This window comes from Bos taurus, chromosome 10, assembly GCF_002263795.3.
Source record: "Bos taurus isolate L1 Dominette 01449 registration number 42190680 breed Hereford chromosome 10, ARS-UCD2.0, whole genome shotgun sequence".
In the NCBI taxonomy this organism is placed as follows: domain Eukaryota; kingdom Metazoa; phylum Chordata; class Mammalia; order Artiodactyla; family Bovidae; genus Bos; species Bos taurus.
The window spans coordinates 81,194,770-81,219,701 of NC_037337.1; the positions used below are offsets into that span (position 1 = coordinate 81,194,770).

Consider the following 24,932-nt stretch of genomic DNA (forward strand, 5'->3'; position numbering starts at 1 on the left):
GATAAGTGCTAGTGACAACTACTCTGTATTAAGTGTGCTCACATCATATGCCTACATGATAGTACTAGTAGTGGCAATCCTGTCTTCCAGAAAAGGATATTGAACTTGCTTAGTGTCACAGCCACGGCTTAGAGGCAGGATGCTTTTAGACATCTTGTCTCAGTTGTCAGGACTTGAAGAATCAAGTTCACATTTGAGTTTTCTTGATTACTGTTACTGTTACTGTAACTTAGCAGTAGATCATGTAGTAGGTAAAGGAAGTGTCTCCTTGAAGCAGGTTTATTTGTAAGAATATGGAGAAAGCCTTTATTGCTTCAACAAGAGTTACTTTGTGCCCTGTGATATTTCATCCCTTCAGTGCTTCCAGCTTTGAAGGGGTCAGTCTTATAACAAGAGACGCATCTTTCATTTTTTAGGAAACTGCAGTTGAGGCTTTTCAGTACAACATGAGCATGGTATAAGGGAGATTGAAATAAACAGTCTTCAGTATTAAAAGCTTTTAAAATTATTGGCATGTCTTTAATTGAACCAAACAATTTATTGACTGTTTCTGTGAGCAAGGAAAGAAAAACCATTTAACTACCTTGGTATCTGCCAAGAAAACTAAACTGACTTCAAAGCTTGCACTACACTGATAGCTTAATGGCACTGAGTACAAACTGCTGCTTTAATTAATAGTTCTGGTCAGTCCTTTGGCTTAGTCAGCTACAGACATGAAATTGTAAAATGAGATAACATCAGACAAACGGCATTGCACAGTTCATGCCTCTCTTGAGCAAATATTTCACTTGTTCAACAGATACTATTGCTTTGGGAACTCTTTTCATCTTGATGCTAATGCTATGCTAAGTCACTTCAGTCGTGTCTGACTCTGTGCAACCCCAGAGACGGCAACCCACCAGGCTCCCCCCTCCCTGGGATTCTCCAGGCAAGAACACTGGAGTGGGTTGCCATTTCCTTCTCCAATGCAGGAAAGTGAAAGTGAAGTCGCTCAGTCGTGTCTGACCCTCAGCGACCCCATGGACTGCAGCCCTCCAGGCTCCTCCATCCATGGGATTTTCCAGGCAAGGGTACTGGACTGGGGTGCCACTGCCTTCTCCGTTTCATCTTGAACCACACGTGAAATTTGTACTTCTTCATTTAAATATAGCTTTTCAGTGATTTACCGTAAGCAAAGGAGAGAACTTGTCAGCGTTTTGATTTTGACATGTACTCTGTTCTGAGATTAAATAACAAATTGTGAAGTTGTGTGAAAGAATACAGCTGTACAAATAACATGGAGCCACATCTCAAGTGCTTGAAATAAATTGAGTCTAAAATGATTCAGGTAATTTAAAAAAATTTTTTAAGAAAAATTGAAACTGTAACCCACGGCTGCTGCTGCTAAGTCGCTTCAGTCATGTCCGACTCTGTGCGACCCCATAGACGGCAGCCCACAAGGCTCCCCCGTCCCAGGGATTCTCCAGGCAAGAACACTGGAGTGCGTTGCCATTTCCTTCTCCAGTGCATGAAAGTGAAAGTAAAGTCACTGAGTCTTACCCGACTCTTAGCGACCCCATGGACTGAGGCCCACCAGGCTCCTCCGTCCATGGGATTTTCCAGGCAAGAGTGCTGGAGTGAGGTGCCATTTATGCTTATTTTTTTGACTATTTGATTTTTTGTTTCTGTCAGAAGTGTTCCCTCTGTAATTAGGTGACCATGAGAAAGTTACTACACGTTTATCAACCTGATCAAAGTTATGTACAATAAATAATCTTCGTATCAGTTTGCTGGAGATTGAAGCAGTGACTAAATAGTGATTGAAACAGTGCTAAAGATTGAAACAGGTTTTGAACTTCTTGGGAAAAAAAGATGTCATTTAAGGTATTTGCATTAATGAGACAAATGACTGCGTTGCCTCACATTTACTGTGGTCCTATTATGGTTCCTTATTTTATGTACTTTAATACCCCTTGAGCCAAAGGATAAATTCTGAATCAAATAACCACGGAAAATTCTAGATATGGTTACACTTTAAAGGGACATGTTAGGCCTGTTAACCAGCACAAGTGTTCTAAAGAGGTTCCAGAGCATTTATATATTTGTTGATATTAAGGGCCAGTTGAATGGCAGGTACCAAGTCCCCAGTGCCTTGTATGAATCTGGGTATTTAATTCATTCTCTTTGTATATGTTTAGGGAAGAATCTGTTATGTGTCAAGATCCTACTCTATAAGTATTCAGCAGTAAATTAAAAGTTTCTGCCTTCACAGAACTTAAAATTTTGGTGTAAGGAGTTCCAAGAACAAACATAGATTTGTCTGACTTGGTTAAATAACTTAGTTAAGTGTAGGAGGTTTAACTTCATTTGGTAAAAAAATGTATGTACTCTAATTTCAAAGTAGACTGAAAACATCAGATCAGATCAGATCAGTTGCTCAGTCGTGTCCGACTCTTTGCGACTCCATGAATCGCAGCACACCAGGCCTCCCTGTCCATCACCACCTCCCGGAGTTCACTCAGACTCACCTCCATCGAGTCAGTGATGCCATCCAGCCATCTCATCCTCTGTCGTCCCCTTCTCCTCCTACCCCCAATCCCTCCCAGCATCAGAGTCTTTTCCAATGAGTCAACTCTTCGCATGAGGTGGCCAAAGTACTGGAGTTTCAGCTTTAGCATCATTCCTTCCAAAGAAATCCCAGGGCTGATCTCCTTCAGAATGGACTGGTTGGAATCCTTGCAGTCCAAGGGACTCTCAAAAGTCTTCTCCAACACCACAGTTCAAAAGCATCAATTCTTCGGCACTCAGCCTTCTTCAACAGTCCCAACTCTCACATCCATACATGACCACAGGAAAAACCATAGCCTTGACTAGACGAACCTTTGTTGGCAAAGTAATGTCTCTGCTTTTGAATATGCTATCTAGGTTGGTCATAACTTTCCTTTCAAGGAGTAAGCGTTTTTTAATTTCATGGATGCAGTCACCATCTGCAGTGATTTTGGAGCCCAGAAAAATAAAGTCTAACACTGTTTCCCCATCTATTTCCCATGAAATGATGGGACCGGATGCCATGATCTTCGTTTTCTGAATGTTGAGCTTTAAGCCAACTTTTTCACTCTCCACTTTCACTTTCATCAAGAGGCTTTTTAGTTCCTCTTCACTTTCTGCCATAAGGGTGGTGTCATCTGCATATCTGAGGTTATTGATATTTCTCCCGGCAATCTTGATTCCAGCTTGTGTTTCTTCCAGTCCAGTATTTCTCATGATGTACTCTGCATATAAGTTAAATAAACAAGGTGACAATATACAGCCTTGACGTACTCCTTTTCCTATTTGGGACCAGTCTGTTGTTCCATGTCCAGTTTTAACTGTTGCTTCCTGACCTGCATACAGATTTCTCAAGAGGCAGATCAGGTGGTCTGGTATTCCCATCTCTTTCAGAATTTTCCACAGTTTATTGTGATCCACACAGTCAAAGGCTTTGGCACAGTCAATAAGGCAGAAATCGATGTTTTTTCTGGAACTCTCTTGCTTTTTCCATGATCCAGCGGATGTTGGCAATTTGATCTCTGGTTCCTCTGCCTTTTCTAAAACCGGCTTGAACATCAGGAAGTTCATGGTTCACATTTTGCTGAAACCTGGCTTGGAGAATTTTGAGCATTACTTTACTAGCCTGTGAGACGAGTGCAATTGTGTGGTAGTTTGAGTATTCTTTGGCATTGCCTTTCTTTGGGATTGGAATGAAAACGGACCTTTTCCAGTCCTGTGGCCACTGCTGAGTTTTCCAAATTTGCTGGCAGCACTTTTTGAGTGCAGCACTTTCACAGCATCATCTTTCAGGATTTGAAATCGCTCAACTGGAATTCCATCACCTCCACTAGCTTTGTTCGTAGTGATGCTTTCCAAGGCCCACTTGACTTCACATTCCAGGATGTCTTGCTCTAGGTCAGTGATCACACCATCGTGATTATCTGGGTCGTGAAGATCTTTTTTGTACAGTTCTTCTGTGTATTCTTGCCATCTCTTCTTAATATCTTCTGCTTCTGTTAGGTCCATACCATTTCTGTCCTTTATAGAGCCCATCTTTGCATGAAATCTTCCTTTGGTATCTCTGATTTTCTTGAAGAGATCCCTAGTCTTTCCCATTCTGTTGTTTTCCTCTATTTCTTTGCATTGATCGCTGAAGAAGGCTTTCTTATCTCTTGCTATTCTTTGGAACTCTGCATTCAGATGTTTATATCTTTCCTTTTCTCCTTTGCTTTTCACTTCTCTTCTTTTCACAGCTATTTGTAAGGCCTCCCCAGACAGCCATTTTGCTTTTTTTGCATTTCTTTTCCATGGGGATGGTTTTAATCCCTGTCTCCTGTACAGTGTCATGAACCTCATTCCGTAGTTCATCAGGCACTCTATCAGATCTAGGCCCTTAAATCTATTTCTCACTTCCACTGTACAATCATAAGGGATATGATTTAGGTAATACCTGAATGGTCTAGTGGTTTTCCCTACTTTCTTCAGTTTAAGTCTGAATTTGGCAATAAGGAGTTCATGAAAACATAATACAGTAATTTTAGCTCACACTGCTTTTCCTTTGAGGAAATATTACAAAGTGAGATGATTTACTCAAGTTTACCTCAGAGATCTCTTTTTTCCAAATTCTCAAATTCTTTTTTTTCTGACTCTTTAAAATGATATTGTAATACAGATCTTGGGCTTCCCTGATGGCTCAGTGGTAAAGAATGTACATGCATTGGCTGACTTGAGTTTGGTCCCCAAGTCAGCGAGATTCCATAGAGAAGGAAATGGCAACCCACTCCAGTATTCTTGGTTGGGAAATCCCATGGACAGAGAAGCCTGGTGGGCTACAATCCATGGGGTCACGAAAGAGTCAGACACGACTTTGTGAAATCTAAACAACAACAAATACAGATCTCATTAGCCATAATCTGAATCAGATGTCCAGCAATAGCAGAATGGTAAACTGGTATTCTTAGGGCTATTATCGATAAGCGTCTGTGAGTGTTTTTATGCAAGTTTTGGGGGGACACATATGCTTTCATTTCTCTTGGTAAATACCCAAAAGTGGAATTACTGTTTAACTTTATAAGAGACTACCAGTTTTCTGAAGTGATTGGACCATTTTATGCTCTGCCCAACAACATATGGGAGTTCCAGTTGGTCTGTATCCTTGCCATCATTTAGTGGTGTTGGTCTCTTTAATATTAGCCATTCTAGTGGGTGTGAAGAAGTATCTCATTATAGTATAAGTTTGCATTTTGATGATTAAATAATGTTGAACATCTTTTCATGGGCTTACTGGCCATTCATGTATCTTTTGTGAAGTATCTGTTCAGTGTTTTACCTATTTTTAACTTTAATTTTGTCTCTTACTGAGTTGTAATCATTCTTTGTATTTCAAATGCAAGTGCTTCGTCAGTGGCTTAGGTTGGGTTCCCTAGAATACAGACCCTGAGAAGATTTGCAGAAAGATTTACAGGAAGTTTATTGGGTGGTGTTCTTGGGAATAACCAAGTGTTGCTCAGTCGTATCCGATTCTTTGTACCTCCATGGACTGTAGCCCATCAGACTCCTCTGTTCATGGAATTCTCCAGGCAAGAATACTGGAGTGGGTAGTCATTCCCTTCTCCAGAGGATCTTCCTGACCCAGGGATCAAACCTGGGTCTCCTGCATTACAGGCCACCACATGAGCCACCAGGGAATAACACCTATGAAAGAATGAGCAGGATTAAGCAGATGAAGAAGTTGAGCTGTAATTTGGTTGCAGTGGAGGCCTCAGATCACTCCACAGAAGGCACTGAAGCTTTATGGCCCTTCTGAGATATTCTGACTTGAGGCTTTGTACCTCCATCTGCATAGCAGCAAGTTGGGCTAGTCACTGGATATGGACTTCTCGAGGGGAGGGAATATAACTTTTAGGTTATTGGCCTAAGGGAAGTGTCTCAGAGGGACTTAGCTGAAAGCCATCAGTAGGCAACATTGCCAGCACTTGGGGGAACAGGTATCTCCAACCTGAAGGGGCCTGAGTGTATATTGTTACCATACACCCACCACAAATATATGTATTTCCAGTACAGGTATATGTACTTCCTTCCAGTATGTAGCTTGCCTATTCATTTCTTAATGGATCAGCAAACATTTAAAATTCTGATGTTGAATTTTTTTCTCTTAAAATAGTTTGTGTTTTTTGTGTCCTTGTTGAGAAATCTTTGCCAACTCCAAGATTGCCAAGATTTTCTATATTTTTTTCTAACAGCCGTTGAGTTTTAGGTTTTATATTTAGGTGTATAATCCATCAGGAATTAATTTTCATTTATATGATGTGAGGTACCACCCAAGTAATTCTTGAAGGCAATTAGCTCTTTCCGTTTTAGGTACATCCCTTTCCTCTCATCTTCCCTTAATTTGCAAAGCTGAGGCATCTTTCATTTCCATTTCCCAGAGTAGAGCATAGTCAAAACGCTGACAGGACAGTCTTCTTTCCTAGTGATTTATTCATTAGTTTGAATTGTGGAGTTCTGAAACGAAGGCCCTCAGATGAAATGATAGTCTGGGGCAGTTTTACCCTTGTTTTTGTCCTTTCTTTGCAGTAAAACTTGACATTCGTGATTGTTTTAAGCAAAGGTGACTTTTATGAATTGTTTAGAGAGAATGATGAAAAGACTAATTACTTGCCATGTCAGAGCTGTTTTTCCATCTTGTGTTCTCCATACTCTAACAGTTGGTCTCAAATGAATGCTGTGATTAGCAGTGCTTTGGTGAGTTTAGTAACTTGGAAAAGACAAAGACTCTTAGAATAGCTCAATATTGAACATTAAAATAGGAACACCAGCTGTTTGATGTCCTTTTCCCAAAATACTTCAACCACGTTCTCTTGTTGCCTCCTATATCTTCATAGGATGTGTAGAAATATTATTTTAAAGAAGAGTTGAGGTGCTGACTTGTTAACTAATTTGAACATGGAGTTAGTTCTGCCTCCCAAGCCACTGCCCCCAACCATTGGAGGGTTTTTATACAAGCTGTATAGTTGTATACCATTAGAATGCAATCACTGAATGTGTTCAGAACTCTCTCAGTTTGTAAGTCGTTAATAGCCACCCAGAATGTGTGAAGGGCTGACCTGGCCTAGATGCTAAGGGGATTCCCCTCATGCTATAGGGCAAGTATTAGCTGGTGCTGACATTGCAGCTATAGTCCCCCCATTTTCAATAGAGACACAATAGACATGGGTCCCTTCTTTCTTCCCAAACAAGGAGTGGGTAATATTTCTACTAACTTTTCAGCTAAGAACCTCCCTTAGAGGCAGTACTTGTATGTGTATATTCCCACAGCTTCACAGTTGCAGCTTCAGTAGTATTTCAGAACTAATACAACCATTGTTATTTTTGATAACCTCATAAAAGAAACTAAAACAGAAAAGGCGAGTATGTGATATACTGTGAAAATTATTAAAAGTTTTTCATAAGCAACATTAATGCCCTCTTGTAGTTTTAAACATTATTTTTCATACTCCCAAGACTCTAAGAAGGGTACATCGCTGCTTCAGGAAATTTTGAAACATAATCCTTTATATCCTTTATGTCAGGTTACAGTCTGCTAAGGAAATCTGAATAAAAAGAAAAAACTGGTATTAGTGGATTAAAGCCATAGATCATTTATGGCATTGATTCTAATGATGGTTTCATAGATGTGTACTTCCAAATACATAAAGTGGTATACATTAAATATCTACAGCTCTAGTATGTCAATCTCAATCCAGCATTTTTTTTTAAACTAGAGGACATTTTAGTATTAAACTATGTTTTTTCATTGTATGAGTATGTTTCATTGTATGTTCATTGCAGATAAATAAATTTTTATAAATTATATATCACATTTATAAACTATAAAGAAAAAATTGTGTTTATAATAGCCAGGACATGGAAGCAACCTAGATGTCCATCAGCAGATGAATGGATAAGAAAGCTGTGGTACATATACACAATGGACTCAGCCATTAAAAAGAATACATTTGAATCAGTTCTAATGAGGTGGATGAAACTGGAGCCTATTATACAGAGTGAAGTAAGCCAGAAGGAAAAACACCAATACAGTATACTAACGCATATACATGGAATTTAGAAAGATGGTAACGATAACCCTGTGTACGAGACAGCAAAAGAGACACTGATGTATAGAACAGGCTTATGGACTCTGTGGGAGAGGGAGAGGGTGGGAAGATTTGGGAGAATGGCATTGAAACATATGAAAAGTCATGTATGAAACGAGATGCCAGTCCAGGTTCAATGCACGATGCTGGATGCTTGGGGCTGGTGCACTGGGACGACCCAGAGGGATGGTATGGGGAGGGAGGAGGGAGGAGGGTTCAGGATGGGGAACACATGTATACCTGTGGTGGATTCATTTTGATATTTGGCAAAACTAATACAATTATGTAAGGTTTAAAAATAAAATTAATTAAAAAAAATAAAATTATATTTAAAAAAAAGAATGTAAAAAACCATACAAAAAAAAAAAAAAGAAAAAATTGTTAATGTTTTACACTTGTTCTGTCTATGGGTATACTTTTTCAAAAGAACTATGAGATTATCCATATGTATTGTTTGCTCGCAGCTTTTCCTCGTAGCAATATATCATGCCTTTTTTAAAAATTAATTAACATTTGTTTTTGGTTGTGCTGGGTCTTTGTTGCTGCGCGGGCTTTCTCTTGTAGTGAGCGGGGGCTGCTGTTTGCTGTGGTACACGGCCTTCTCATTGCGTTGGCCACTCTTGTTGTGGGGCATAGGCTGTAAGAGTGCAGGTTGCAATAGTTGCAGCTCGCAGGCTGTAGAGTGTGGGCTCTGTAGTTGTGGCACACGGGCTAAGTTGCCCCATGGCATATGGGATCTTACCGGATCAGTGATGAAACCCATGTTCCCTGCATTGGCGGGTGGATTCTTAGCCACTGGACCACCAGGGAAATCGTGTCATTACCTTCTGTATCCATGAGTAGACCCCTGTCATAATTTGTAATTGCTGAGCTACTAACATTTTCACTTTTCACTTGGTGCTCTGGTGAAGTATTTTAAGTTTATTAGCTAATCTCCTTTCTTGGACATTTAGATTATTTTCAGGTTTGTATTCTTAATATGTACAGTGGCCACCTTTTCATAGTTCTTTCTTAGGAAAATTTCTAGAAGTGAAATTGCTGGATCAAAGAATTCACATTTTTGAGGCTTTAAATCTAAATTACCAAATTGGGGTCCATATAGGTTGTAGCAGCTCCCATTTCCTCCAGTTTAAGATGAGTGTGCTAACTTCTCCCTATTGTAGGTAGTAGACAAGTTTTCCCACATCACTGCCAATCTGGTAAGCTTAAAAATGGTATCTCCTTGTTCTAATTGGCATTATTATTCATGAAACTTCGGCTTCCCCGATGGCTCAGCAGGTAAAGAATCCACCTGCAACACAGGCGAAGCAGGAGACAAGGGTTTGATCCCTGGGTCAGAAGATCCCCTGGAGGAGGGCATGGCAACCCACTCCAGTATTCTTGCCTGGAGAATCCCAGGGACAGGGGCGTCTGGTGGGCTACGGTCCATGGGGGCGCAAAGAATCAGACACGACTGAAGGGACTGAGCACACTTTGATGAAGCTGACCCTTTTTCATGTTCACTGGCCATTGTAGATTTTGGCCTCACAAATAAGCAGCTCACTGCAGATACTTCGGAAACTTTTCCCCTGTTTAGTCATCAATCTTCAACAGCTTATGTTTTCTTTCCAGGAGCGACTAAAGCTGGTGACTGTTTTGGGTGCCGGCCTCCTCTGTGGAACTGCACTGGCGGTCATCGTGCCTGAAGGGGTGCACGCACTTTATGAAGATATTCTTGAGGGTGAGAGAGAGATGGGCCTTCTTTGAGCTATGTTATTGATGTGGAGGGCTCAAAAGAGAAGCTTGGTGATATTTTTTTCTGAAAACAGTTCACACGTTTGCCATAGAAATATGCCAAAGCATATCTTTTGATGTTTTTGACAATAAACACGTCAGTAGCAGTTAGTGAATTGAATGCCTCTGTCCACGAATACCACTTAAGATTTATTTGCAATAACACATGAATTGTGGGCTTTCTAAGAATGACAATCATTCTTTTTAATGCCTATGCAAAACTTCCAAATTCCTACATGACAATGATTGTGTTTTTAGTGTTCTTTAATTAAAAAAAAAATATATATATATAGATAGGTAGATAGATAAACACATTTGGATTCAAAGACTCCTTTAAAAAAATTTTTAAACCATTTTGTTTCTAAATTTTATGCATTTATTTATGGCTGTGCTGGGTCTTCATTGCTGTATTGACTTTTTCTACTTGCTGTGCACAGGGTTCTTATTGCGGGGGCTTCGTTGCAGAGCATGGAGTCTAGGGCATGCAGGCTTCAGTAGCTACAGCACATGGGCTTGGTAGCTGCAGCTCCCAGGCTCTGGAGCACAGACTCAATAGTTGTGATACACAGGCTTAGTTGCTCCAAGGCATGTGGGATCTTCCTGGATCAGGGAAGGAACCCATGTTTCTTGCACTGGTAGTCGGATTTGTTACCACTGAGCCACCAGGGAAGCCCCTCAAGGACTCTTTATAATGAACCTTCTAGATAATGAGGACTTCTGTAGTAAAGGATAACTAAGGAATTAAAAAGACGTCTCCTGACCCTAATAACAAGCAGAGAACAGTACAGCTATAGAAGATTAAATGCTGGGCGGTCAGCTTGGTTCATTCATCTGCTGAATGATTTGGTCCTTTATATCAGCTGGGAGGCATACTTGATTCAGATTTGTGATTCAGCAAAATCAGATTCCCACCTGTCATTAAATGTCCCACTTGACTAAAACCACAAATGTTATATTGGTGAGCTGATTTCAGATGCCAAGAGTCTGCTAGACTTTAAGAATAGAATAAAGAGGTCAACACCTTCCAGATTTCTTACTGCTGCTGCTGCTGCTAAGTCACTTCAGTCATGTCTGACTCTGTGCGACCCCTTAGACGGCAGCCCACCAGGCTCCCCCGTCCCTGGGATTCTCCAGGCAAGAACACTGGAGTGGGTTGCCATTTCCTTCTCCAATGCATGAAAGTGAAAAGTGAAAGTGAAGTCTCGCAGTCGTGTCCGACTCTTTGCAACCTCATGGACTGCAGCCCACCAGGCTCCTCTGTCCATGGGATTTTCCAGGCAAGAGTACTGGAGTGGGGTGCCATTGCCTTCTCCGAAATTTCTTACTAGTCACAGCATAATAAATAGTTTTTCACATGTTAGTAGAGGAAAAAAACTGTCCTATATTCAGAGGGATGATGCTCATATGCCTGGGGTATGAATATGGTCATAGTGGTAAAGAATGGGGATCATGGGGGTTAGTGCAAAGTAGGACAGAGGCTAAGGATTGGTCAGCCTTAGGAGGAAAAAATAACAAATTAGGATCCTTAGAGCAGTGGTTTCCACTCTTTTTTGATCATATATTCTATTGAGAAAAAAAGATAATACATGTGCTATTGCATTGATACACTCTACCTTATAATACACTCCTTAAATAGAAAATTTTGGAAAATGAGATTTAAAGTAACAGTATATAGATCAGTATTTCCTTTCATGTTCCAGTGGATCATCTTGAGTTTTCCTGCGTGTACTCATTCCACTGTGGAAATTACTCTGCTGGTGTGCTAGAAAACATTCAGACTATGATTAAAAGACACTTAAAATTTGTTTTGCTTGGCTTTGTGCTAAGAATTATGGGTGGTAGTTGTTTGCTAAACTTGTCTGATAATAAAAGTTTCTTGAGGAAGGGGTGCATTTTAAAAGTACAGTTTTCTGACCCCCAACCTAGATTATTTAATCAAAATCTCCAGGGAAGGTATTTGGGTATATCTAATTTTAACACGTTGTCAAATGATTCTTATTAGACAAGTTTAGGAAACACTAGAGTAGGGGAAAAAAGTGCTTCAGCTTTAGTTTTTTTTTTTGTTGATAGTTTTATGAGATGATAATGTATATACCATATTTCAGGTATACTTTTAAAGTTAAATGTAGCTACTATGTGTTGGGTTGCTTTCCTTTATTTTCAGTTTTCCTTGTTTTGGCCCAAAATAATTTTGTGGATTCGTTTGAAGATAGATACATGTACTTTATAAACCTATTTTTTGAAAAATAAGCATTCTAATTTCTTTAACCTTTTCATCACAGATTATTTTCCTGCCCCAAGCCAATCATTAAAAAATCTTTTAAGGGACTTCCCTAGTGGTCCAGAGATTAAGACTCTGTGCTTTTACTGCAGAAGTTGTAGGTTTGATCCCTGGTCAGGGAACGAAGATACCACATGCTGGTTGGCCTTCATTAAAAAAAAAAGAAAAGAAATATTTTACAACTATTTTCACTTACATATTTTATATTCACAAGGCAAAAAGATATGACAGTGAAAGATGAAGCCCTCAGGTTAGTAGGTGCCCAATATGCTACAGGAGATGAGTGGAGAAATAGCTCCAGAAGGAATAAAGAGGCTGAGCCAAAGCAGAAGTGATGCCCAGTTGTGAATGTGGCTGGTGGTGAAAGTCAAGTCCAATGCTGTAAAGAACAATACTGCATAAGAACCTGAAATATTAGGTCCATGAAACAAGGTAAATTGGAAGTGATTAAACCGAAGGTGGCAAGAGTGAACATCAACATTTTACTAATCAGTGAACTAAAATGGACAGGAATGGGCAAATTTAATTCAGATGACCATTATATCTACTACAAGAAGCCCTTAGAAGAAATGGAATAGCCCTCATAGTCAACAGAAGGAGTCCAAAATGCTGTTCAGTTCAGTTCAGTTGCTCAGTTGTGTCCAATTCTTTGCGACCCAATGAATCGCAGCACACCAGTCCTCCCTGTCCATCACCAACTCCCAGAGTTCACCCAAACTCATGTCCATCGAGTCGATGATGCCATCCAGCCATCTCATCCTCTGTCGTCCCCTTCTCCTCCTGCCCCAATCCCTCCCAGCATCAGGGTCTTCTCCAATGAGTCAACTCTTCACATGAGGTGGCCAGAGTATTGGAGTTTCAGCCTCAGCATCAGTCCTTCCAATGAACACCCAGGACTGGTCTCCTTTAGGATGGACTGGTTGGATCTCCTTGCAGCCCAAGCGACTTGCAAGAACCTTCTCCAACACCACATTTCAAAAGCATCAATTCTTCGGCACTCAGCTTTCTTCACAGTCCAACTCTCACATCCATACATGACCACTGGAAAAACCATAGCCTTGACTAAACGGACCTTTGTTGGCAAAGTAATGTCTCTGGTTTTGAATATGCTATCTAGGTTGGTCATAACTTTCCTTCCAAGGAGTAAGTGTCTTTTAATTTCATGGCTGCAGTCACCATCTGCAGTGATTTTGGAGCCCCCCAAAATAAAGTCTGTTTCTACTGTTTCCCCATCTGTTTCCCATGAAGTGATGGGACCCGATGCCATGACCTTAGTTTTCTGAATGTTGAGCTTTAAGCCAACTTTTTCATTCTCCTTTTTCACTTTCATCAAGAGGCTTTTGAGTTCCTCTTCACTTTCTGCCATAAGGGTGGTGTCATCTGCATATCTGAAGTTATTGATGTTTCTCCCAGCGATCTTGATTGCAGCTTGTGCTTCTTCCAGCCCAGCGTTTCTCATGATGTACTCTGCAAAGAAGTTAAATAAACAGGGTGACAATATACAGCTTTGACGTACTCCTTTTCCTATTTGGAACCAGTCTGTTGTTCCATGTCCAATTCTAACTGTTGCTTCCTGACTTGCATATAGGTTTCTCAAGAGGCAGGTCAGGTGGTCTGGTATTCCCATCTCTGTAGGAATTTTCCACAGTTTGTTGTGATCCACACAGTCAAAGGCTTTGGCATAGTCAATAAAGCAGAAATAGATGTTTTTCTGGAACTGTCTTGCTTTTTCGATGATCCCATGGATATTGGCAATTTGAATCAGTACTTGAGTGCAATCTCAAAAATGATAGAATGATCTCAGTTTGTTTCTAAGGCAAACCATTCAGTATCACAGTAATCCAAATCTATGCCCTAACCACTAATGATGAAGAAGCTGAAGCTGACCAGTTCTATGAAGACCTACAAAACTTTCTAGAACTAACACTAAAAAGATGTCCTTTTCATCATAGGGGACTGGAATACAAAAGTAGGAAGTCAAGAGATACCTGGAGTAACAGACAAGTTTGGCCTTGGAGTACAAAATGAAGCAGGGCAAAGGCTAACAGAGTTTTGCCAAGAGAATGCACTGGTCATAGCTAAACACCCTCTTCCAACAACACAGGAGACAGCTCTACACATGGACATTACCAGATGGTCAAAATTGAAATCAGATTGATTATATTCTTTGCAGCCAAAGATGGAGAAACTCTATATGGTCAGCAAAAACAAGGTCTGGAGCTGACTATGGCTCAGATCATTAGCTTCTTACTGCAAAATTCAGACTTAAATTGAAGAATATAAGGAAAACCACTAGGCCATTCAGGTATGACCTAAATAAAATCCCTTACAATTATACAATGGAAATGACAAATAGATTCAAGGGATTAGATCTGATAGAGTGCCTGAAGAACTATGGACAGAGGTTTGGGACATTGTACAGGAGGCTGTGATCAAAACCATCCTCAAGAAAAAGGAAGGCAAAATGGTTATCTGAGGAGGCTTTACAAATAGCTGAGAAAAGAAGAGAAGCAAAAGGCAAAGGAGAAAAGGAAAGATAAACCCATCTGAATGCAGAATTCCAAAGAACAGCATGGAAAGATAAGAAAGCCTTCATAAGTGAACAATGTAAAGACATAGAAGAAAACAATATAATGGAAAAGACTAGACATCTATTCAAGAAAATTAGAGATACCAAGGAAACATTTCAGGCAAAGATGGGCACAATAAAGGACAGAAACAGTACGGACCTAACAGAAGCAGAAGATATTAAGAAGAAATGTCAAGAACACACAGAAGAACTTTACAAAAAAGGTCTTAATAATCTAGATAACCACGATGGTGTGATCACTCAACTAGAGCCAGACATCCTGGAGTGTGAAGTCAAGTGGGCCTCAGGAAGCATTACTACAAACAAAGCTAGTGGAGGTGATGGAATTCCAGCTGAGCTATTTCAAGTCCTAAAAGATGATGCTGTTAAAGTGCAGCACTCAATACGCCAGCAAATTTGGAAAACTCAGCAGTGGCCACAGGACTGGAAAAGGTCAGTTTTTATTCCAATCCCAAAGAAAAGCAATGCCAAAGAATGTTCAAACTACATCAAAATTGTGTTCATTTCACACGCTCGAGCGCAAGGTTATGCTCAAAATCCTTCAAGCTAGGCTTCAGAAGTACTTGAACTGAGAACTTCCAGATGTACAAGTTAGATTTATAAAAGGCAGAGGAACCAAAGATCAAATTGCCAACGTCTGTTGGACCATAGAAAAAGCAAGGGAATTCCAGAAAAACATCTACTTCTGCTTCATTGACTACACTAAAGCCTTTGACTGTGTGGATCATAACAAACTGTGGAGAATTCTTAAAGAGATAGGAATACCAGACCACCTTACCTGCCTCCTGAGAAGTCTGTATGCAGGTCAAGAAGTAACAGTTAGAACCAGACATGGAACAACAGACTGGTTCCAAATTGGGAAAGGAGTACGTCAAAACTGTATATTGTCACCCTGCTTATTTAACTTTTATGCAGAGTACATCATGAGAAATGCTGGGCTGGAAGGAACAAGCTGGAAGAAGCACAGGCTGGAATCCCGGGAGAAATATCAATAACCTCAGGCATGCAGATGACACCATCCTAATGGCAGAAATCAAAGAGGAACCAAAGAGCCTCTTGATGCAGGTGAAAGAGGAGAGTGAAAAAACTGGCTTAAAACTCAACATTCAAAAAATGAAGATTATGGCATTTGATCCCATCACTTCGTGGCAAATAGGGAAAAACTGGAAACAGTGACAGACTATCTTCTTGGGCTCCAAAATCACTGCAGATGGTGACTGCAGCCATGAAATTAGAAGACGCTTCTTGGGAGGAAAGCTATGACAAACCTAGACAGCATATAAAAAAGGAGAGACATCACTTAACGGACAAATGTCCATATAGTCAAAGTTATGGTTTTTCCAGTAGTCATCTATGGTTGTGAGAGTTGGACCATAACGAAAGCTGAGTGCCAAAAAATTGATGCTTTCAAACTGTGGTGCTGGAAAAGACTCCTGAGAGTCCCTTGGACAGCAAGGAGATCAAACCAGTCAATAAAGGAAATCAACCCTGAATATTTCATTGGAAGGACTGATGCTGAAGCTGAAGCTCCAGTATTTTGGCCACCTGATGTGAAGAGCTGACCCACTGGAAAAGACCCTGATGCTGGGAAAGATTGAAGGCAGGAGGAGAAGGTGGCAACAGAGGATACAATAGTTAGATGGCATCACCGACTCGATGGACATGAGTTTGAGCAAACTCCGAGAAGTAGTAAAGGACAGGGAAGCCTGGTGTGCTGCAGTCTGTGGGGCTGCAAACAGCTGGACACGACTGAGCAACTGAACAACAACAGCATTCAGTCTTTTTGGCATGAATGACTACGTTTTGTCAAATCCATAAAGTCAAAATACAGAACAGTTCCATCACCCTCATCTCCTTTTGTAATCAGACTTTTCCTCCACTTCCAATCTTGAGCAACCTCTGATCTCCTCTGTGTCTATAGTTTTGTCTTTTCTCAATGTCATATATATGCAGCCTTGTAGTCTTTGGGTCTGACTTCTTTTAGTTAGCTTAATGCAGTTGAGAAGTCATCCTGTTGTTTGGTGCATCAGTGGTTTATACCTGCTCCAATATTCTTGCCTGGAGAAGTCCATGGACAAAGGAGCCTGGTGGGCTACAGTCCATGGGGTCACAAAGAGTTGGACACGACTGAGTGACTAATACCCACATCCCGTAATATGAGAGTTCCAGTTGACTCCCTTCCAAACATTTTCGTTGTCTCTTTTGTTTTAGTTTTTTATTTTAATCACCCAAATAGACGGGTAGTGGTGTCTCTGTGTGTATCTCTGTGTGTTTTGATTGATTTGACTGTGTTGAGTCTTAGTTGTAGCGTGAGGGATCTTCCATCTTTGTTGCAGTGTGTGGGATCTTGTTCCATCAAACCTGGGCCCCCTGCATTGGGAGCGTAGAGTCTTAGCCACTGGACCACCAGGGAAGTCCTTTCCGCTCTTGCGTTATTGTTGTTCAAGCCAACTTTTCTCCAAACTTTGAGAAAGGAATTTGTGTACCTGTAACTACAGCCTATGGTTTAGTTCTTCTGTGGACCTTATAATTATGATAATAAGCAGGTATTTTTTCAGAGCTCGGTATACCATGTTAGCTAAGTACTCTGACACTTTAATAAGCAGTATTAAATACAAATTAATGTGAAAAGGAACTTCTCACATACTCTTCTACAATTATAGCTCTAAAATCACTGGACTTAGATGAATATCTGTGTTCATGTGAGGAAACAGTCTTCCTGTAGAAACAGAAGTTTTGAGAACATAGTTTATTGAGTACTGCAGTACTTGTTTACTGTGGATGGAGCTAATGTTTGAAACCACAAAAATTGTTTTAAAGTAGAGGGTTAAATCTGCTATTACATTAACATTTATCCTATCCTCCATTAATAAAAATGGAGCTCTTTAAGGCTCTTATACTTTACTTTCAGGATTCTGAAATTGTTTGATTGTTCAGTACTGTATCTGACCAGATATTCACTCCAGATGTTTCACATGTTCATGTAAATCTCCTGAATTAATTCCATTTAATATACAACTATGTTCCTGAACATTTAGTGAGCACTTAACCACAATACCAGGTATTGTGTGAATATATTGCCTAATCATTCACAACAACCCTCTAAGGTGGATACTGCTTTATAAATGAGACTTTTGAACCCCTGAGAGGTTAAATAATTTGCCCAAGGAACTCAGCCAGTAAGTGTCAGGACCAGGATTTGAACACAGGCCGCCTTACTCCGTCTGAAGTCTACACTTTTAATGACACTCTGCTATGTGGTGAACATTGTAAGGAATTTCATATCACCAAAACACTGTATATCTGCTAAAGAAATGTAAGTTTCCTACCTTATAATGAGATTTTTTTTTCTTTCAGAAATAGTGGTATTTTGATTAAAAAAAAAAAGATTCATTAACATCCCTTTAAAACATTAGTTTTATTCATTTGACTATAGTCAGTTTTCTCTTTTACATGATAAACAGATAGTAAGTAAGAGCTACTCTACCCTGTTGGGCTTCCCTGGTGGCTCAGACCATAAAGAATCTGCTTGCAGTGCGGGAGACCCAGATTCAGTCCCTGGGTCGGAAGAGCCCCTGGAGAAGGAAATGGCTACCCTCTCCAGTATTCTTGCCTGAAGAATTCCATGGATAGAAGAGCCTGGCAGGCTACAGTCTATGGGGTCACAAAGAGGCAGATGCCACTGAGCGACTAACACTTTGACTGTTACTGAAAACACATCAAGTGTAAAGAACTGTCTGTCTTTGCCCAGAAAAAAAAAAAGTATATAATAAAAATCTGTAAAGGTTATAAGATATAAGTAGAAGGTAAGAAATTTAAAATAATCAGTACAGGCCGAAAATACAAACATCAAAGCGGGGTGTCACCCTTCCCCACAAAGAAACAGATTACCTGAAGGTTTGATTCTTAGAATGTTTTGTCCTTTGTAAATGTTAATCTGAAGGAGTTCTAGTGAATGTCTTCAAAGGGCAAATTGATTCTATTACATTTATCAATAATTTAACATATGTGTCTGTAACATCAGTTCAGTTCAGTTCAGTCGCTCAGTTGTGTCCCGACTCTTTGCAACCCCATGAATTGCAGCATGCCAGGCCTCCCTGTCCATCACCAACTCCCAGAGTTCACCCAAACTCACGTCCATTGAGTCGGTGATGCCATCCAGCTGTCTCATCCTTTGTCGTCCCCTTCTCCTCCTGTCCCCAATCCCTCCCAGCATCAGAGTCTTTTCCAGTGAGTCAACTCTTGGCATGAGGTGGCCAAAGTACTGGAGTTTCAGCTTTAGCATCATTCCTTCCAGAGAACACTGTAACATAGGAAGGCTATATACCATACTGGTGGAGCTTATTGGAAGGATCCCTGTATGAATATCTATGGAGAGAATTAAGCCCATGATGATTTGCTGAACACTCTGTTAGTGGCATGAGAAATATATGTCTGATGAGCAATATCCAGTGATAATACTGAGTGTATATACTTTGCAGTGGGGAATGTGTCATGGACCATGCCTCAGTTATTCATTACCAGCCAGTGCCCTGTGTGAAACAGACACAACAGTAACAACCTGAAAGTTCTTTCAAGAATGAGTACCATATGTACACGAATTTTAGTTAAATAGCTGGGTGTTAAAATTTTTTATTTTAGTATAGTTGATTTACAATGGGGTATTCATTTCTACTGTATAGCAAAGTGACTCAGTTGTACATATGTATATTATTTTTCATGTTCTTTTCCATTATGGTTTATCACAGGATATCGACTGTATAGTGCCCTGTGCTGTGTGGTAGGCCCTCATTTCTCCATTCTATCATAGTTTGCATCTAATAATCCCAAACCCCCAACGCGTCCCTCCCCAGCCCCTCTGCCCCTGGCAGTGAGAGGCCTTCTCTACGAGTGAGTCTGTTTCTGTTTCGTAGGTAGGTTCATTTGTGTCGTATTTTAGATTCCACACGGAAGTGATGTCACATGGCACTTGTCTTCTCTTTCTGATTCGCTTCACTTAGTATAGTCTCTAGGTCCATCTATCTTGCTGCAAATGGCATTATTTCACTCTTTTGTATGGCTGAGTAGTGTTCCATTGTATATATGCACCACATCTTGTTTATCCGTTCATCTGTCAGTGGCCATTTATGTTGTTTCCATATCTTGGCTATTGTAAATAGTAAATAGCTGGTTTTTGAGATCTCAGGTTTTGCTGGGTTGAGTTTCACATCCTCCAGTAGAAAGGGTGGATGTGTTAATACTGAATATCCAGATCCCATTACTAAAGTGTTACTGTACTAACAAGTCGTGGGATTATCACTCACTTTAAAAAGCATTTTTGTTTTGTTTTGGCTAATGCTTGCAAATAAAACCAATAATGCCTACCATTCATTGTATATAATCCAGTAAATATTTTATGTTTTTATATATAAAATTAAATTCCACTTAATTATAAGTATTCAGATCTTGTATGGAAAGCTTCAATCAACAGCACACTTATTTCAAGTTATATATATATGTGTGTGTGTATATATATTATATATAAATAATAATGTTCCCCACATTTATTTGCCACAGTTTTATTTATACATAAAATTAAGTGTTAACTCTTTCAAAGTCGTAACAACAGGAAATTATATACTTATATCAGTGAATGCTCAAAAAATGTTAGAACTCTTTCTTTAGTTTACTTCCAGAGTATGAGATGAAAATCATCAGTGGCAGCAGAGTTTTCCTTGAAAGCAGTTTAGGTTTGGAGAAATACAGTTTATTCAACGCCAATCTGTTTAATAACATAGCTGACCCATTTATTCAGTATTATTTTAGATCAGAAGCTGGTATATTAGAAAGTAGGAGTTTTATTGTGGCTCATAAACTTGACTCCGAAGGCTATGCCAAGAGTTCCAAAATGATTTAGATAAAGAAAGCGTTGTTAGGATAAGATATAGAAGGTTCTTATACTCATCTAAATTGAAAAATTCTGATATAGGTGTACCTTATTATTAAGGGATGTGAAAGTTGGACCATAAAAAAGGCTGAGTGCCAAAGAATTGATGCTTTTGAATTGTGGTGCTGGAGAAGACTCTTGAGAGTCCCTTGGACTGCAGGGAGATCAAACCAGTCAGGCCTAAAGGAAATCAACCCTGAATATTCATTGGAAAGACTGATAACTAAAGTTGAAGCTCCAGTACTTTGGCCACCTGATGCGAAGAACCGACTTATTGGAAAAGACCCTGATGATGGGAAAGACTGAAGGCAAAAGGAGAAGAGGGCGGCGGAAGATGAGGTGGTTAGATGGCATCACTGACTCAATGCACATGAACTTTAACAAACTCCGGGAGATAGTGAGGACAGGAAAGCCTGGCATGTTGCAGTCCAAGGGTTGCAAAGAGTCAGACACAACTTAGCGCCTAAACAACAGTGAAGGGAAATAATGTTGATCATCCTTTGAAAGTTGTAATTGGCTTGACATTTAGTTTCAGAGCTATGGATACCCCAAAAGTAATTGCCTTTAAAAATTATTATACAACTGTTCACAAATAATAGTATGACTAACACCCTTTAATGAGGTGTTAACCCACCTTTGTACCTCAGCTCACTTTAGCATAACCTTTCACCTACTTTAGCACATACATCTGTTACCTATTAAGTCTGGATTTATAAAGAAGCATGTGCACAATTATCTTGAAAGTGAAAGTTTCTCAATCACGTCCGATTCTTTGCGACCCCATGGACTGTATGTCGCCCACCAGGCTTCTCTGTCCATGGAATTTTCCAGGCAAGAATACTGGAGTGGGTAGCCATTTCTTTCTTCAAGGGCAACCCAGGGTTCAAAGCTGTACCTCCTGCATTGCAGGCAGATTTTTTACCATCTGAGCCACCAGGGAAGCCATTCTAAAGTATAAGACTAAAAGATTGTATTTTATTTCCATTTAAAAAAGTCTTTTTGCATTGGAAGGAATTAATTGCCTAACTTTCGAAATGAAATGTCACATTAAAAAATTACAGAAGTGTGAAGGCCTTTTTTTTTTTTGCCTTCAAAATCTATTTGTTGAGTATATACTCAATTTATGGCCTTATATTGATTGTTAGAGTTCATAGATCTACAGTATAGCTTCTGCCTTCAAGAATTCACAGCCGATGGAAAATGAATAAATTAACAGTCCGTGACAGCAGGGGTTGGCAAACTTTTTCTAAAAGGGCCAAATAGTAAATATTTTAGGCTTTGTGGGCCATATGGTTTCTGTTGCAGTTACTCAGCTCTGCTGTCATAGCATGAGAGCAGCTATAGACAATCTGTGAACAAATGAGCATGGCTGCATTCCAGCGCAAATTTTATTTACAAAACTAGACATGAACCCTTGTCCTGTAGTTTGCTGCTGTCTGAATTGTAGTATAGTGATATAAAACTTATGGTTGACACACACCAGTCTGCTGGATATGCGTGAGCAGAAGAGGACACAGAAAATGTCAAGGAGGAAGGAACTTACAGGCTGAGTCTTGAAAGACAGGCTGTTATCCAGGAGAAGCAGCATGGAAGGCCCATGGATTCATGAACTGCAGAGACTAAACAAAGGCAGAGATGAGAGCTCATTTTGTTAAATATTTAGTGGGGACCTTTTAAAAAGGTAATCATTCAACCCTTTCCAATAGCATCTTTCTAAGTAGTATTGAAAATTGTAGGTACCAAAATTCTATGACTTACTTCACATGTGTAGTTTCTTTACATTTATACATATGAAGAATTGGTTTTGTATATTAAAATGGAAGCATACCAAAAATTGCCTTGTCTTTAGAGAAAGTCAAGTGTGTTACTTTATTTATTTTTCTTTCTCAAGGCCATGCTAATTATTTGGCAGTGTATAATAGTTCGTTGATTTTTCACAAACCAAACACCCTTGTGTTACCATGAGGCCACAGTTTAATTGTCCAACACTACCAATCAAAATTCTTAGACTGCTTCTCTCATAAACTTAATTATTTTTCATCTCTGAGCTTTCAGTCAGTTCTCTGGCTTAAAATCCTTATTGCTAACAATAATTTTGCTTGTGTGAAGAACAGCGTGGGCATACTCTGTCTGCCCACCTTTTCCTCCTAGACCTGTCTAGAGTTCGATTCTCTTTAATTGATCACTGCAGTGTAGGCTTCTAATTTCCAGGAAATGCCTCTTATTCCAAAATCATCTATTTCTTCATCTGAAAGCCTCTCTCTACCTCCAGCAGTGCTTCCAAACTGAATGTGGCAACTCACTGGATCTTGGGATAAATTTAGTAAGTTGGGCTTGTGACTGGCATTTAAGAGGAGCACAAGGGAGGGACAAAGAGAAGGAAATTTTTTGTGTTGTAACCACTGTAAAGTCGCAAAGAGTCATACAGCAACATCAGATAAAAACAAAACAAGGCTGTCTCCTCTCCACCACTTGTACTTAACATTGTACTTGGAGTCCTAGCCAGATGCTAGTTTGCAGTAAGGCCAGAAACAGAAAGATAAGGCACAAAGATTGGCAAGAAGTAAAACTATCTATTTGCAGATGACATGATCACCTATGTAAAAATGGTTAAAAATTTAAAACCTCATAGTATCAAATGTTGACAGTGGTATGGAGCAACTAGTACTTTCAGACATTGCTATTGGATATGTAAACTGGTACAACCACTTTGGAAAACAATTTGAGAGTTTTATCTTATGTTGTTATGTTTAGTCACTTCAGTCGTGTCTGACTCTGTGACCCTATGGACTGTAGCCTGCCAGGCTCCTCTGTCCGTGGAATTTTCCAGGAAAGAATACTGGAATGGGCTGCCATTTCCTCCTCCAGGGGATCTTCCCGAACCAGGGATCAAACCCATGTCTCTTATGTCTCCTGCATTGGCAGGTGGGCTCTTTACCACTAGCACCACCTGGGAAGCCCATTTTCTTTTATAAACATACATATACCCAAAAGTTCTGATCCTAGGTATTTACCCAAGGGAAGAGAAAATTTGCATCCACAGAAAGATTTCTATCTGGACTTCTCTGGTGGTCCATTGGTTAAGCATCCACCTGCCAATGCAAGGGACATGGGTTTGATCCCTGGTCTGGGAAGATGCCACATGCTGCAGGGCAGCTAAGGCCGTATGCCATAGCTACTGAGCCCACGCTCTAGAGCCCGTGCACCATAACTACTGAAGCCCGGGTACCTTGATCCACAACAAGAGAAGCCCCTGCACCACAGCTAGAGAGTGACCCCTGCTTGCTGCTACTAGAGAAGGCCCACTTGCAGCAGTGAAGACCCAGCGCAGCCTAAAAATAATACAAATACATTTCTTAAAAAAGAGAAAGACTTGTACCTGAATGCTCGTAGCGACTTTATAATGGACCAGTGTTGGAAATTACCTAAATGTCCATCAGTAGCTGAATGGGTAAATAAGTTGTGCTGTGTCTGTACAGTGGGGCATTATTCGGCAAAAAGGAGGACTAAACTACAGATACATGCAGAGCTCAGATAAATCCCAAATATTCTGCTGATCAAAAGAATCCTTATGCAAAAGAATACATATTGCAGGACTCCATTTATATGAAATCCTAGAACAGGGAAAACTCAGGGGACAAAAAGCACATTCAGCACTTGCTTGGGACCAGGACTGACATATTGACTCCAGGGAAGCACAGGAGAACTGTTCTGGTATTTTTGAGTACTGTTCCAAAACTTGAACTTGGTGGTAGTTTAACTAGAGTTTTTACATTTGTGAATTAAATAAATTCACACACCTCAATAAAGTGTGCTTTAAAAAAAGATTGAGACATTTAAAAGCAAATTAAAAAAAAAAGCAAACAATGAAATCACTATTCAGAAAAAAATCTTAAGGCTAAAAAATTACTTTGGGAAGATGAAAAAGTTCTGGAGATGGATAATGGTTGTAGAACAATGTGTCTACTTAAAGCCACAGAATCATATGATTAAAAATGGTTAAAATGATAAGTAAATTTTATGTAATGTATATTTTACATTTTTTAAAAAGGTTAAAAGAAAAAGCTATGTAAACAAAAAATCTTTAAAGAATTAGAAAAATGTATTTTTGTTATCTTAAGATGGTTTGTGCTTCTCAGTAATGACTTTTAAAGAATTAGCTAAGCTAAGTCAAGTCACTTCAGTCGTGTCCGACTCTGTGCGACCCCATAGACGGGC

General features: G+C 39.7%; 1 protein-coding gene across 2 annotated transcripts in view; it reads left to right on the forward strand.

Moving 5' to 3' along the window:
- SLC39A9 (solute carrier family 39 member 9) overlaps window positions 1–24,932 on the forward strand; it is a 45,183-nt gene that overhangs the window by 9,335 nt on the left and 10,916 nt on the right. Inside the window, 1 exon segment of one of the 2 annotated variants that reach the window (NM_001101191.1) lies at window positions 9,756–9,864. The exons of the other annotated variant lie outside the window; for it this stretch is intronic. Coding sequence (NP_001094661.1) covers window positions 9,756–9,864 — 109 coding nt within the window. 2 annotated transcript variants of the gene reach the window in all.